This window comes from Alosa pseudoharengus, unplaced genomic scaffold (assembly GCF_046254945.1).
Source record: "Alosa pseudoharengus isolate Yale_2024_CS ecotype anadromous, Long Island Sound unplaced genomic scaffold, YU_APseudo_1.1 YU_APseudo_1.1_scf_10, whole genome shotgun sequence".
In the NCBI taxonomy this organism is placed as follows: domain Eukaryota; kingdom Metazoa; phylum Chordata; class Actinopteri; order Clupeiformes; family Clupeidae; genus Alosa; species Alosa pseudoharengus.
The window spans coordinates 29340011-29353130 of record NW_027468565.1 but is presented as its reverse complement, the minus strand read 5'-3'; the positions used below and the strand labels follow the sequence as shown (position 1 = coordinate 29353130).

Genomic DNA, 13120 nt, shown 5'->3' with positions numbered 1-13120 from the left:
ATGAGAATAAGAGAGAGAGGGTATGAGAATGAGACAGAGAGGGTATGAGAATTAGATAGAGAGGGAATGAGAATGAGACAGAGAGGGTATGAGAATGAGACTGAGGGGGCACCAGAGTCAGGCCTGCTGGGATTGATTGATTTTACGCAACACCAGTATTTCGGGCTTGAGTTGGCCCGAAACGTCACGGTAAATAAACTATAACTTGGGAGCATGTACTGGTGTTGCGGACTTTTTTCCCCTCTCTCTCATCGTAAGTTTTTTGTCCAGCACCCAGGATTAGATCGGGATGTGCGTGCGTTTTTTCCTCTTTATATTGATTGATTTTACACCAGGGCTCAGGCTGTGTTCTCTATCAGCAAAAAGATGTGGTGTCTCTATCCAGTGTCCTGATGTGAACTTCTAAAAGCAGCAAACACACACACACACACACACACACACACACACACACACACACACACACACACACACACACACACACACACACACACACACACACAGAGAGAGACCACACTACAACAGCACACACAACAGATAACAACAGCGACTACACACACACATACTAAAAAATGCACACACACAAACACACACACACACACACAGACACACTTGTCACTGTCTATAATCAATGTACACCCAGCCTTACATTATCATCTTTCCTTGCTGCTCTCTGGGAGACTGCATTTTGCACACACACACACACACACACACACACACACACACACACACACACACACACACACACACATACACACACACACACACACACACACACACACACACACACACACACACAGCCACTCTCACACAATTATCTTTCAGAGTTGTTTTCTGGAAGACTGCATTTCACACACACACACACGCATACGGACGCACGCACACACGCGCACACACACACAAACACACACACACACACACACACACACACACACACACACACACACACACACATACATACACACACACGCCCACATAATCATCTCCATTTCCCATTGCAGAAGGCTGCTTCTGCTTCTTGGTCTTCTCTGCAGCACCTGGCTAAAGTCCAACATCCCCATCTTCCTCTCTGATATCTTCACTGCTCTAAGCTCTCTTAACTCATTTCACACACACACACACACACACACACACACACACACATGCACACAGAACCACACACCTGTACACACACACACACACACACCCCCACACACCACAGACACACACACTCTCTCTGACACACACACACACGTCTGCACACGGAAACACACACGTGTCCACACACACACACACATTCACAGACACACACACTCTCTCTGACACACACACACGTCAGGGAGCACACACACGGCTGTAGATCACTCCGGAATCTATTTTAAACCTGCCGCATGTTCACCAGATATTATAGCTGATATGAAAGCAGAGCTCCTTAGGTGTTCATCTGGCCCCTAATCTAATAAATAGCTCTTCCAGTTCCTCGCAGTATGAGAGAGGGAAGACGAGACAAGGCACAGACAAGCCTCACCGATGTTATCTGGTGTCGGGGGAAAGGACACAGAGCACATGTTGAACACACTGCCCAGTTGCAGGATTGAATACCATGGGTCAGCAGGACGGGTAAAGGACATTCTGTTGGCCGTCTGTTTTTTTTTTTTTTCAGATCACACTTGAGTTTGGTTCCAAAACGCTATATCCACCATTTTAATGAATTTTCATAAATCATCTTTTTACATTTTGTTTTGCAAGTAATTTCAGTAAAACTGTAAAGGGAACCAATCTCTTCACTTATTTCAACATCTCCATTCCATGTTTTTTTCCCTTTACTGCTGTCTTTCACAATGAAGTGCAATGTGTGTGTGTGTGTGTGTGTGTGTGTGTTTGTGTGTGTGTGTGAATGTGCATGTGCATGTGCATGTGCATGTGCATGTGCATGTGCATGTGTCTGCACAGTGTTTGCAAACACACATCTTTAAAGCTCATCTATTAAGTTCATGCAATACATTGCATTTAGCTCTTTAATTGACTGTCTAAATAAATTGCACAGAATACATCTAGAATGTGATCAAAGACTACAGAAGAGAAAAGGAGTGGACTGAAAAGGCCAATATTGGGGCAAGGGGGGCATGAGATACAATGGGTGTATGATGGGGGCATACAAAGGCAATTGGGGGCATGTTAAGGGCAGCTGAGGGCATCTGGAGCTTCTAATGGCGAATAAAGCATAATTTGAGCTTCTATTTTTGTCCTTACTCTGATAGCAGCTTTTACGGCCTATCACAAATCTATACAAAAACATTTGCTCTTTGGGCTTTTAATTGTATGACTGTATGTTCCTCTTTGGGCTGTTGGTTGGGGATGAATTCAGAATCAGAATAATTGAACAGACGAACACCAAATCTGGCCCAGGTGGCAGCGACCTTTTGACCAGCTCTGAGCCTGCTCTGGTGCCCAGGTCAACCTTGGTGTATTCACACTAAGTACGAATCTGTCCTGGATACAGCTGACATCTGGGCCATGGGCAGTTTGTCATCATTGTAAAATGTCACCCCATCAAGCCTCCATCTGCATATTGAGGGCTGTGTGAGATCAGCATATAACAGGATGTATGTGTATAGTGTCTGTAGTGTGTGTGTGTGTGTGTGTGTGTGTGTGTGTGCGCGCAAGCGTGTGTGTGTGTGTGTGTGTGTGTGTGTGTGTGTTTGTGTGTGTGTGAAGGCGTGTATGTGTGTGCACTGCATGTATATCCACATCCCTAAATTGACCTCCTCTGTCTCCACTAAGGTGAGCTGTAAGCTAGTGCAGTCCATCACCCTCTCAGCCCCCTATCTCCCCCAAACCCTCATATCTCACGGTGCCTTCATCAACAGGCAGGGCACAGCACCAGAGCCCCAGTCCCCCCCCCCCCCCTTCTCTGCTGCATCTCTGCTGCTATTTTTGGGAGAGTGTCCCTGTGAAGGTCCCTCCACCCCCATCACCACCAACACCACCACCGTGCTGTGCCACTCAACCCCTAAACAGACCCTCACCTGCAAAGATGAACTCAGTCCAGCTCTCAAAGAGAAATTACTTATCATTTAGTGTGTACAGTTTCATGAATCTGTGTGGGTGTATGCAAGTGTGCCTGCCTATATTATAGTGAGCTTGCATGCATTTCTATGGTCTTGGGAGAGAGAGAGAGAGAGAGAGAGAGAGAGAGAGAGAGGAGGAGGGAGGGAGTGTGTGTGTGTGTGTGTGTGTGTGTGTGTGTGTGTGTGTGTGTGTGTGTGTGTGTTACAGAGAGAGAGGGTGGGGGTGACTGTTGTGTCCATATAGAGACCGGTTTGTAGCTAATTATGAGCTGACAGAAGCTAACATGAAGCAGCCTTGTCCTGCCACCCACTCAACACCTACACACAGACAGAAGCGTGAGGAGACACTTGATATTTCCTGACAAACGTGAATTCATATCAGAATAAGTGTAATCTGAGACAGACAGCCAAAACGGTACTCTTCCCTACTCTACTGTATGTCCAGTGACACATAATGTGCAGAGTTACTGTGGAACATGATGTCATTTTTATGAGAAGTAGTAAGGGCTTCATGAGAGTTCTTGTGCTGAGGAAATCGGCTCCTTACTGACCGAGTTATCTCCTCTGAATGGCACTTATCTTCAGGTGCATGTACAGACACTTTAGACAACCTTTTACACTGGCTTTGGCTTTTGAATATGTGCATCTGCATTTGCAACCATGTTCACATCCTCATTCATTTCCCTTAGTAGACCTTTGTACTCTCTCTCTCTCTCTCTCTATGTGTGTGAGAGTGTGTGTGTGTGTGTGTGTGTGTGTGTGTGTGTGTGCCAGGGACTTCTGCTGTTCATGATACTTTAGATAAAGCAAAAAGGTTCCCTTTAATAAAAACTAATGAACATCAACTTCAATCATGATCACTACTGTGTATTCAAGGTCAGGTAAGTGACAGTTGCTGCAAAATGAAATAAACTCATTTAGCCCTAAATCCCTCAAATTCTATTTGAAGTAGATAAATCGTTGATTATAATGTACAGTATATTCAGTTTCTGTCTACATGAAATTTAATTACTTGAACAATGTTCCTGATCCTTGCACAGTTTGTAATTTGTAGTACGTCTTTACAGCCTTTTGTAGTTAAAATGCAATATACGCAAATTATATATCTGACATGTGATGTAGCGACAACCATCGTCTCTGTATTACTGTTATTAAGACAAGAGAATTAGAGCAGTCCGATGTATTCAGAAGGCGGTCTTAAAATAGTAACAGCATGCAGGCTAACTGCTGCGAGAGCACGCCGCGTATGCTACTGCAGTACCATGGACAGCGCGCCGACACAGGAGTCATATTACCGGCCGTTTCACACTCCTTTTCATCGATGGAATCTTACTCGAGACTGGTCGGAGGAGAACTATGCTGACCGAAGTCAATGTTTTATCTGCGGCATTATGAACCTACCTGGCTCTTGCCCAGTTTCCTGGTGTCCGGGTCAGGAATGTCGCCTAATTAGGCAGCTTGAGATAGTAGATGCGAATCTACGACTGGGTTTCAAAATAGTACACAGTAATACAACATTGAACTGAAGGTCAAACACGGTTGTGAGTTGTGTAGTTTTAGAATAACTCTTTGATGGAAAAAAGACATGTCAAACATCAATCTATCTCGTTCATTAACTGTCAAGGCGAGTAGCACCGTGGTGAAAATAGCTTGCGCGACAATATCTAAAACAAATTGGAGGATTAATGCGACTGATTATAACCTTTATTTAATCGAAGAATGTCTTACCTCTGTGTTGTCGGACTCCGCCATTTTTCTCCGAAGGAGTAGACAACGGGAAGAGTGTTTCATTCCCATATGAGCCAACGGGATTTAGTCAGTCCAAAAAGGGGGGAATCGGCCAAATTGAATGGAGATATTACTTTAAAAGTATCCTTGGTAGTGGTTTGAGTAGCTACCTTCCCCCAGCTAATGATTTGGTGTAAGAGGGTATGCAAAGGGAAGAAAACAGTCCAATATACGGCGTTACTCCTGCGGCGTTTGTGAGTATTTGTGAATCCATAGTGGAAAAGTTGTCTGCACTGTCTGTCTTGTCAGGACGCACTGCTTCGCAACCCCACGGGATAGGGCTGAGAAACGGGCCACAAACGCTCACCCATTCCTTCTTCTCTAGAACACGCAGAAACTTCGTCAGCTATCAGAACTCTGCAGCATATTTCAGACACCAATATGGCGCGTCACATTTGGAAAAAATATCTCACCAACGACCCCAGCGCGTCCTTGCAATGGAGACTTTCCGTGAGCGTGCAACCGGTGAATTCTGAGATGCAATTGTCATTTTAAAATCGCGCTGTTCGTCGTCTTCAAATAGGCTATGGCCATTTAGTGGAGCAGAACTCTAAGAGGTGAAAAAAATCGGGACACGGCAGGCTGCATGTGTCGAGTGGTGATTAGACACACACAGTTCCATATGGTTGCAGCTTTAATTGTGCCGTTTTTATACAGTTAGTACGTGTTGCGAGTCAGAAGTTCACTTTGAAGTAATAAAGTCCCAGTGGTAAACTGCTAAATGGTTTTTCGCGCTCGCCATCCATCAGTTAATCCACCGGTTAGTTTCGCTCGCGCCGTTCCACCTGCTCGTGCGGTGTTATATTTGTTGAATCCCTGTCCTCTTTTTTTCCTTTTGAATTGGTTCAGAACCAATAAAAATCCTCCTTTGTTCCTATGATCCGACTAATAGGCTTGCTGAGTCCTGAAGCAGCACTACCCCCTACTCTGTCACATTTTAACAGCAAACCGTCCGTCACAATTTAACAGCAACCATCCATCGGGGTATTTTTGGCCAAATGTGAACAGAAAAGAACAGATGAGTGATTCTCTCATTTATTCATTCACCCTGTCTTGTAAATGACTCTGTCTTTTTTGCTAGCTCAGAAGTTCTCGTTGAGTCAGTGGGCTGGGTTAAACGTTTATAGTGAGTGTTTTTTAAAACTTGTTAACCTGTTCGTCAGAAAATTGTTTAATGTCAAGTGTGGTGCCCTTTCTTCACATTGAAACGGTCTCTGGGCCAAAGTAAAGGCCAATAATTGTCAGCCTCAAATCCCAAACCTTGACCGGTAAAACAGGCTGAGGCGTCGATACGGTGGAGGTGAGGGAGCACTGCGTTTATTTTCGGCCGACTCCCACGATCGCTTCCACCCACTGCCCTCTCTGCATAATTCATCCCTCCGCTCCCTCTCGCTATCGACGGCTGCTGCAGGGCCTCTTTGGCCAGCGCAAAAGTGGCTCTTGACCCACGACGTCACAGAGAAATTCAGCCAAGTGACTGTTCTGTTATCACGGGCAAATAATGATGGCTGTCAGAATTTGAAAATTTAGGGAAGCTCTACCATATCCAACATGGATTATTCAATGCACATGACAGGAGACTTCTGTCACCATAATCACGCAGACCTTGTATTATGTAGCCTGCTGCAAGACCGCTCTCAAATCTCACTTAACATTGAGAGTGGGTCTGCTTCCAAGGACATAACCAGCAGTGAAATTGGGGCAGCCTTGGCCCCAATTCCAGAGTTAGCATTCTGGACTTGTAACCGGAGGGTTGCCGGTTCGAGCCCCGACCAGTGGGCCACGGCTGAAGTGCCCTTGAGCAAGGCACCTAACCCCTCACTGCTCCACGAGCGCCGCTGTTAAAGCAGGCAGCTCACTGCGTAGGGATTAGTGTGTGCTTCACCTCACTGTGTGTTCACTGTGTGCTGTGTGTGTTTCACTAATTCACGGATTGGGATAAATGCAGAGACCAAATTTCCCTCACAGGATCAAAAGAGTATATTTACTTATACTTATTAAACTTAAATGGTGCATTAAATCAGCACCAAAGACGATTTGATCTCGGGGTCCCACTACAGTTGAGAAGCGCAATAATGAACAAACTAAATATGCCTCTTTTGCAACCAAGTAGGAACATAACTCTGATATAATATAGAGGGAATGCACCGACAGTGGTCTGTAAAAAAAGATCTCCAAATTCCTGTAGCATAGCAGCTCTTTTCCATTTCGATTTTGGAGTTGGCAGTGTTCCTACCCGAACACAGAAAGTTGCTAGGTCGGTAAACACCTTTAAAGGGCCGCTCAGACAATGGCAGGAGTGTCATTCATCATGTTATGAGGTTATGTGCCATCAAAATGATTTTAGAAACGTTATGTTAAAGGAGAATTCCGGTGTGATATTGACCTAAAGTGTGTTGAAACATGATACCGAGTGTGAACGTATGTCTCATAGCCCATCTCGGCTTGTCCCCTGCACTCCAAAATCTGGCGCTAGTTAGCCGATGCTAACAATGGTGGTGCTCCGGCATCGGCCTAGCCATGCAAATAAATCACTGTTCTGGAATCCATGCATTTCCACAGAATTATACCATGCAGATTCCAAAAATAATTCTGTGGAAATGCATGGATTCCAGTTTCTTCCAGTAGCAGCAACTGGAATCCATGCATTTCCACGGAATTATTTTTGGAATCTGATCCCTTATCATACCTGTTCATTCTTACTCGTCGCTCGACTTATCGTGACTAAATTCAAGATGGCTGCAAACGCTAAACTTTGTGAAGGACCTGTCTGTATAAATCGTCTTGTAAGTAAACTACCAGTGCTTTTTCAAAGTTCTCAATGTCTCGTTTTAAATGTCAGGGCCCTCGGAAGTCTACCAATGAAGTGTGGAGATACATTGAGCCTCGTAAATGGTGTAAAACAGTGATTTATTTGCATGGCTAGGCCGATGCCGGAGTACCACCATTGTTAGCATCGGCTAACTAGCGCCAGATTTTGGAGTGCAGGGGACAAGCCGAGATGGGCTATGAGACATACGTTCACACTCGGTATCATGTTTCAACACACTTTAGGTCAATATCACACCGGAATTCTCCTTTAAGGTAAAACAACTGTTAAGACTCCCTTTTAACTCTTTCCAAATCGTTTCACAAGTGCAGCGAGCATCTTTCTTGTAAACAGATGCTTTAGATGCAGTTGTTTACTCAGTTCCCCATCAACACGACATCAGCACGGCCTTTAGTTGTGTTAAATGCACAGCTTTATCTGTCATCATATAAAGTCCACCCCATGTCGAATAAGAGATTGTGACCGGATCCTGGGTTTTTGGTGATTTAGAAATGGGCATCAATGGGCTCCTTTCCAGATGGACCTGCAGAGCAAATTCAAATGTACCAACAGGTTCGCCTGGGTTTACCCAGGCTATGTATCATGTACACTAATGACAGAACCTCATCACTTAATCAAAGGGTATAGAAGTATACTCTTTGACTTAATTAGCTGTTCATTAACAGGGATGACCATCAAGTTCTGGTGGTGGTCAGAGGTCCAATTACTATTCCCTGCCATAACAACTGTCTAGGTGTTAGTCACTTTGTCACAGAACAATGATATTGTTCACCAGTGTGCTCAATAAACAGCCTCACCTGCAAACCCACTTTCACACACACACATACACACACACACACACGCACACACACACACACACAAAGGGAGAGAAAGAGTTCACCTCAACCATCCTTTATTCCACCAAACCTAATCTCTGTCTCCTTCATCCTTTCATCAGCCAAGGGCCCCCTGTTGAGGATGGGCCATTATGTCTTTGCACAAAGGAAGCTGTGAAAGGAAAGAAAGAAATGGAGAGAGAGAGAGATGGAGGGAGGGAGAATGAGCACACATAGTCCTTCATGTTTGCTTGACTATTGATTCAGTGCCCTGTTCATGGCATATCCCTGACTTTTTCAGATCCTATTGATGTGCATGTGTGGATATACAAGAAATATTCTTGTTCAAATGTGTCACACACAAGAGTACATTTGTAGTGGTGTTTTATTATATGGGACTATAATGATCTATGACAATCAGTGCATTACCCCAGGGGGCATCTGTAGATACTATTATATCAGTACAGAAGCTGTATTGGATTGGCATTTGGACTATTTGATGTTGAGTCAGTACGTGCAGTACAAGACAAAGACCACAAATGTGAGTGTGATATCTCTCATCAACTGGGTACACAGAAATAAAATGTACCAATTTCCCAAAGCTGGCAGTAACATTTGTACAAAGAAATACAGCTCTGTTCTCAGCTGATCTCAGCTTATAGACAGAATACCAGCCGAGATCAGTTGCTTTTTTTTTTTTTTATCAGGACAGCAGTTTTCAGATTACATTATGTACATGCACTTACATAATTGCAAAAGGGTTCTCTATTGTTGTAGAAAGAAATGGTTGATCTTTAATGCAATATCTTGCCCATTATCAGCAACCATTCATCCAATGTTCCAAAGGCACATTCTGTTTACTAATTTGATATCATTTTAAAAGGCTAACTGATAAAACATTGGAGAACCATTTTGCGATTATGTAAGCGAGAGAGAAAGAGAGGTATACTGCATATGGTTAATAGATTTCATATGTGCCATTCTCTGTGTAACAATGTTGCTTGTAACCACCTAATCTATTTCTCTTTATCTATTTATCTCCTTCAAATAAGTAGCTTTCTAGAATCTATGATGCAAACCCACCCATGAATAGTTCCTATTCCCATATGGTGAAGGAAGTAGGTACCAGTGTTTAGAAAGAGGAATGATTAGAACACCAAATGAGGTGGTTGTACCCTTGGCTGAACTCTTATATTGGTGTGATTGTATTCTTGGCAACCAAAAGAATTGCACTTTTTCAGATGTGTACATTCATGACAGTAATAAAGTATATTGAACCCTCTCTATAATAAGATAAAGAACACCATTGCACATGCAGGGTAAACATTTCAATTTCACCATCCTCTGTTCCATATAGGATAGTATGTGTTGCAATACCCTAATCTGTTTCTCAAAATAGGAATCTCTTTTCATTTGGGGTTTCCTTACGGCAGTTTTCATCAGTATCATCAGAGTGAGTGATGGGTTAACGGCACATGATTATCCTCTGTTGCACTTCAAAGTTTCGGCTGTCAGTCAACCTTGACATCTTTCAATTGGTTTGTAAGCATGTCTGAGAGCAGAGTTTGAGTCAAATTGAAAGCGATCGTAAATAGTGGCCATGGAAAAGTCTTCATGCACGGCAGGCCACCACAGCCGTCCATGTCTGCGCCTGCCTTCCTGATAAGACCGGTCTCAAATTATACTGCACTGCAGACCGGGACTGGACTCTGCCACAGATTGGCCCCAGATGAGGAGCTGTTCTCGGTCCATGCAGTCCACTCCTATATGGGTGAGTTCTGATTGGAAACAACGCAGGGTAACATTGTCTGACCTGGCAATGCAATCACAGCAATTTGGGAAAACTTTCAAAGGCTTTTTTCCTTCATTTGTAGACTGGAAAGAGTTGATCTCAGCTTGGTAGGCAATTGTTCACATTGTAGTTGCTTGATTCTCATGTAGTTGCTTGATTCCAATGTAGTTGCTTGAGTCTGTGTCTTTGGGAAGACCTTGGACCTCAATTCTTTTTGATCCTGTGGCTTTAGATTCCACTGGCATAGCCGCCGATATTGATGATGTTGACAGGGACCAAAGTCATGATAATCAGTGCCAAGTCAATCCCAGAGCTGGGATGTGCTGGGTCATTACCCACTCTGGCACACTGGCTAACGTAAAAGAGGGGGGAGCCAATGGGCAAAGCTTAAGCTTATGCCCCCTGGTGTTTAAATGGCATAATCACAAATATGGGGAAAGAAAAAAAAGACAAGAGAATGACAAGGAACTGCTAAAGCAGCATGGCAATTATGAAAATGACTAGTTATTAGTAATTGTACCTCTCACAGTGAACACCCTTTCCTCAGTGACCAAATTGTAGCTCTTACTTAAAAATGCAGTGCATTAAAGATGCAATTACAGCTAATTGCCCTCAGTTAGCGTATCTGTAATAAGCCACCCAGTAAACTCCTTCCAGACATCAGCATCTCAAACACAAATATCAGCCAATTGTGAAGTGACTCAGGCCACAACGTGACTGGAAAGAGGACTAACAAATCAGCCAAAATTACTTCAGCAGCCGCCTGATCAAAGAGCCAACGGCTGATTGCCCACATCAGGGAGAGCTCTGTTCCACACTCAGCTGTTGTCCAACTATGTAGGTATGGATGAAGGGAAGATTTAAAGGAGAATTCCTGCGATTATTCACAAAGATCTGTTTCTCAAGGTCACAGAGTTCTGTCGATACGAAAAAAACGATGTTCATGGCCCCAGAGTGTAGCACTGTTGCCGCATGGCTACTCTAGCTGTTGGTTGCGGCAATTCGATCGGTAGAACCAATTTTTTTTACTTTTTTTTTTCATACCAACATTACTCGTGACCCCGAGAAACAGATCAATGTGAAAAAACAGCCAAATTCTCCTTTAAAGGTTGTATCAGCGATAGCGGGGATAAGTCACTTCTGCTGATGTTCAAACAAAACAGATCTAGCTCGCTAGTCCCTCCCCTCCCTCCCGTGTAATTAAAACTCTCCTAAACACGTATCTCGTCGGTTATTGATTGAAACACTTTATTTTGCCTTTGAGTGGATTGCCAACCCTTGTTGGTAGCAATTGTTTTTGTGTACAGATCTCTACAGAGACCCATTTTTTTGACGGCCTGCTTATGGGGCAGACAGCTAGCGGATCGTTAGGAAAGATTCGATGAATGTGATCATTTATGTTTGGGCCTTTTTTGGGGTCTGAAATCGCTGATACAACCTTTAAAGCCTCCACACACATAAGTGCAGCGACACTTTCTGTCACTTGTTTATGTTTATGCAATTCAGAGCCGGACAGTAACGGAGTACATTTACTTGAGTACAGTACTTGAGTACAATTTTTAGGGATCTGTACTTTACTCGAGTATCATTTTTGGGGAGTACTCATGACTACTCAAGTACATTTGAGAGGCAAATATTGTACTCTTTACTCCACTACATTTCTATCCATAACCGTGAGTACCCGTTACTTCTTCTACAAAAAAAGGAAAAAAGAAAAATCTTGGAAACCCTCAATTTGTTGTTTCCCTCTCAAACGTGATTGGATTGTGCAGGCGCCACTGATTGGGACAGCCTATCAGCAATCACCTTCAGCTTTCCGCCAAAGTCAACTCCATGGTCAGATTTAGATAAGAGACGAAACCATGGACGAAACAATGGATGAAGACGCAGCAGGTCCATCTCGGGAATGTGCCAACCTGTGGCCCCACCTCGCCAGACTATTTCAATTTTCTGAACAAGTTAATGATAGTTTTCGCTTCAAGTGTTTCAATTACAAAATAGTATTTTGTATTTGAAATACATATTTTAAATACATGTATTAGAAATACTGCCCATCCCTGGCAACATGGTAAAAATATGAAAATTACTTGATTTTACTTTCAATTCCTTTTACATTCTCCAAGGTATTAACATTAACATTTTTCATAACTCCATGTAGGACGTTTCTGTACATAAATGTAAGCACTTTGGCAGTAGTAATGCAATATTTAGAAAATGTACTCTTGATACTTTTAAAAACAAGTACTTCAGTACTTTTACTTAAGTAGACATCTGACTGTTGTACTTTTACTTGTACTTGAGTAAAATTGAGCAAAGGGTATCTGTACTTTTACTCAAGTAATGAAGCTGTGTACTCTGTCCGCCTCTGATGCAATTATTGGAGGGCCGCCAACAAAAATAGAACTGAATCATAATCAGTGTGCAGGGTTGTTTTATTAGAAACAATGGAATCTAATCTAATTTAATGTCGAAAGCAGTGTGCGTCACACTCATGTCGGCGTCTGTGTGCGGAGGCCCTTTACCTGCATCCAGGTGGGGACTCGTGGGCTGTCACTGGCTGCCCTCAGGGCACCAACAGCCTAGTGAGAGTGAAGGCTGAGTGAAGTGGCAGTGAAAGCTCATTAGAGATCTTAGCATGAAGTGGAAGTGTGTCCGTGATTAATATGGTTATTTATAGTGCACCGCTGGAAGGGCCGACATGCATGTGCGCTTCTGCAGCTTTCAGTGTGAAGTGAAAACAGGATGACTCTCAGTAGCTCCCTGTACCTTCACCCCATTACTATAGTCTTTCATAAGCAGAAGCCATAAAAAGAAAAAAATCATGCTTGATCTGGTGTGAATATGGGTT

At 43.4% G+C, this 13120-nt stretch overlaps 1 protein-coding gene across 5 annotated transcripts in view; it reads right to left on the bottom strand.

The window, feature by feature from the left end:
* LOC143140743 (protein arginine N-methyltransferase 8) overlaps nt 1–12529 on the bottom strand; it is a 39969-nt gene extending 27440 nt beyond the window's left edge. For 2 of the 5 annotated variants that reach the window (XM_076301827.1, XM_076301834.1), the window contains exon 1: nt 4776–4844. In XM_076301827.1, the coding sequence (XP_076157942.1) occupies nt 4776–4844 (69 nt within the window). Of the gene's footprint in view, nt 1–996; nt 1012–3749; nt 3753–4775; nt 4852–12479 lie in introns of those variants that run through there. The other 3 variants (XM_076301859.1, XM_076301851.1, XM_076301842.1) reach the window with 3 other exon arrangements.
* Between the last annotated feature and the right edge of the window lie 591 nt (nt 12530–13120).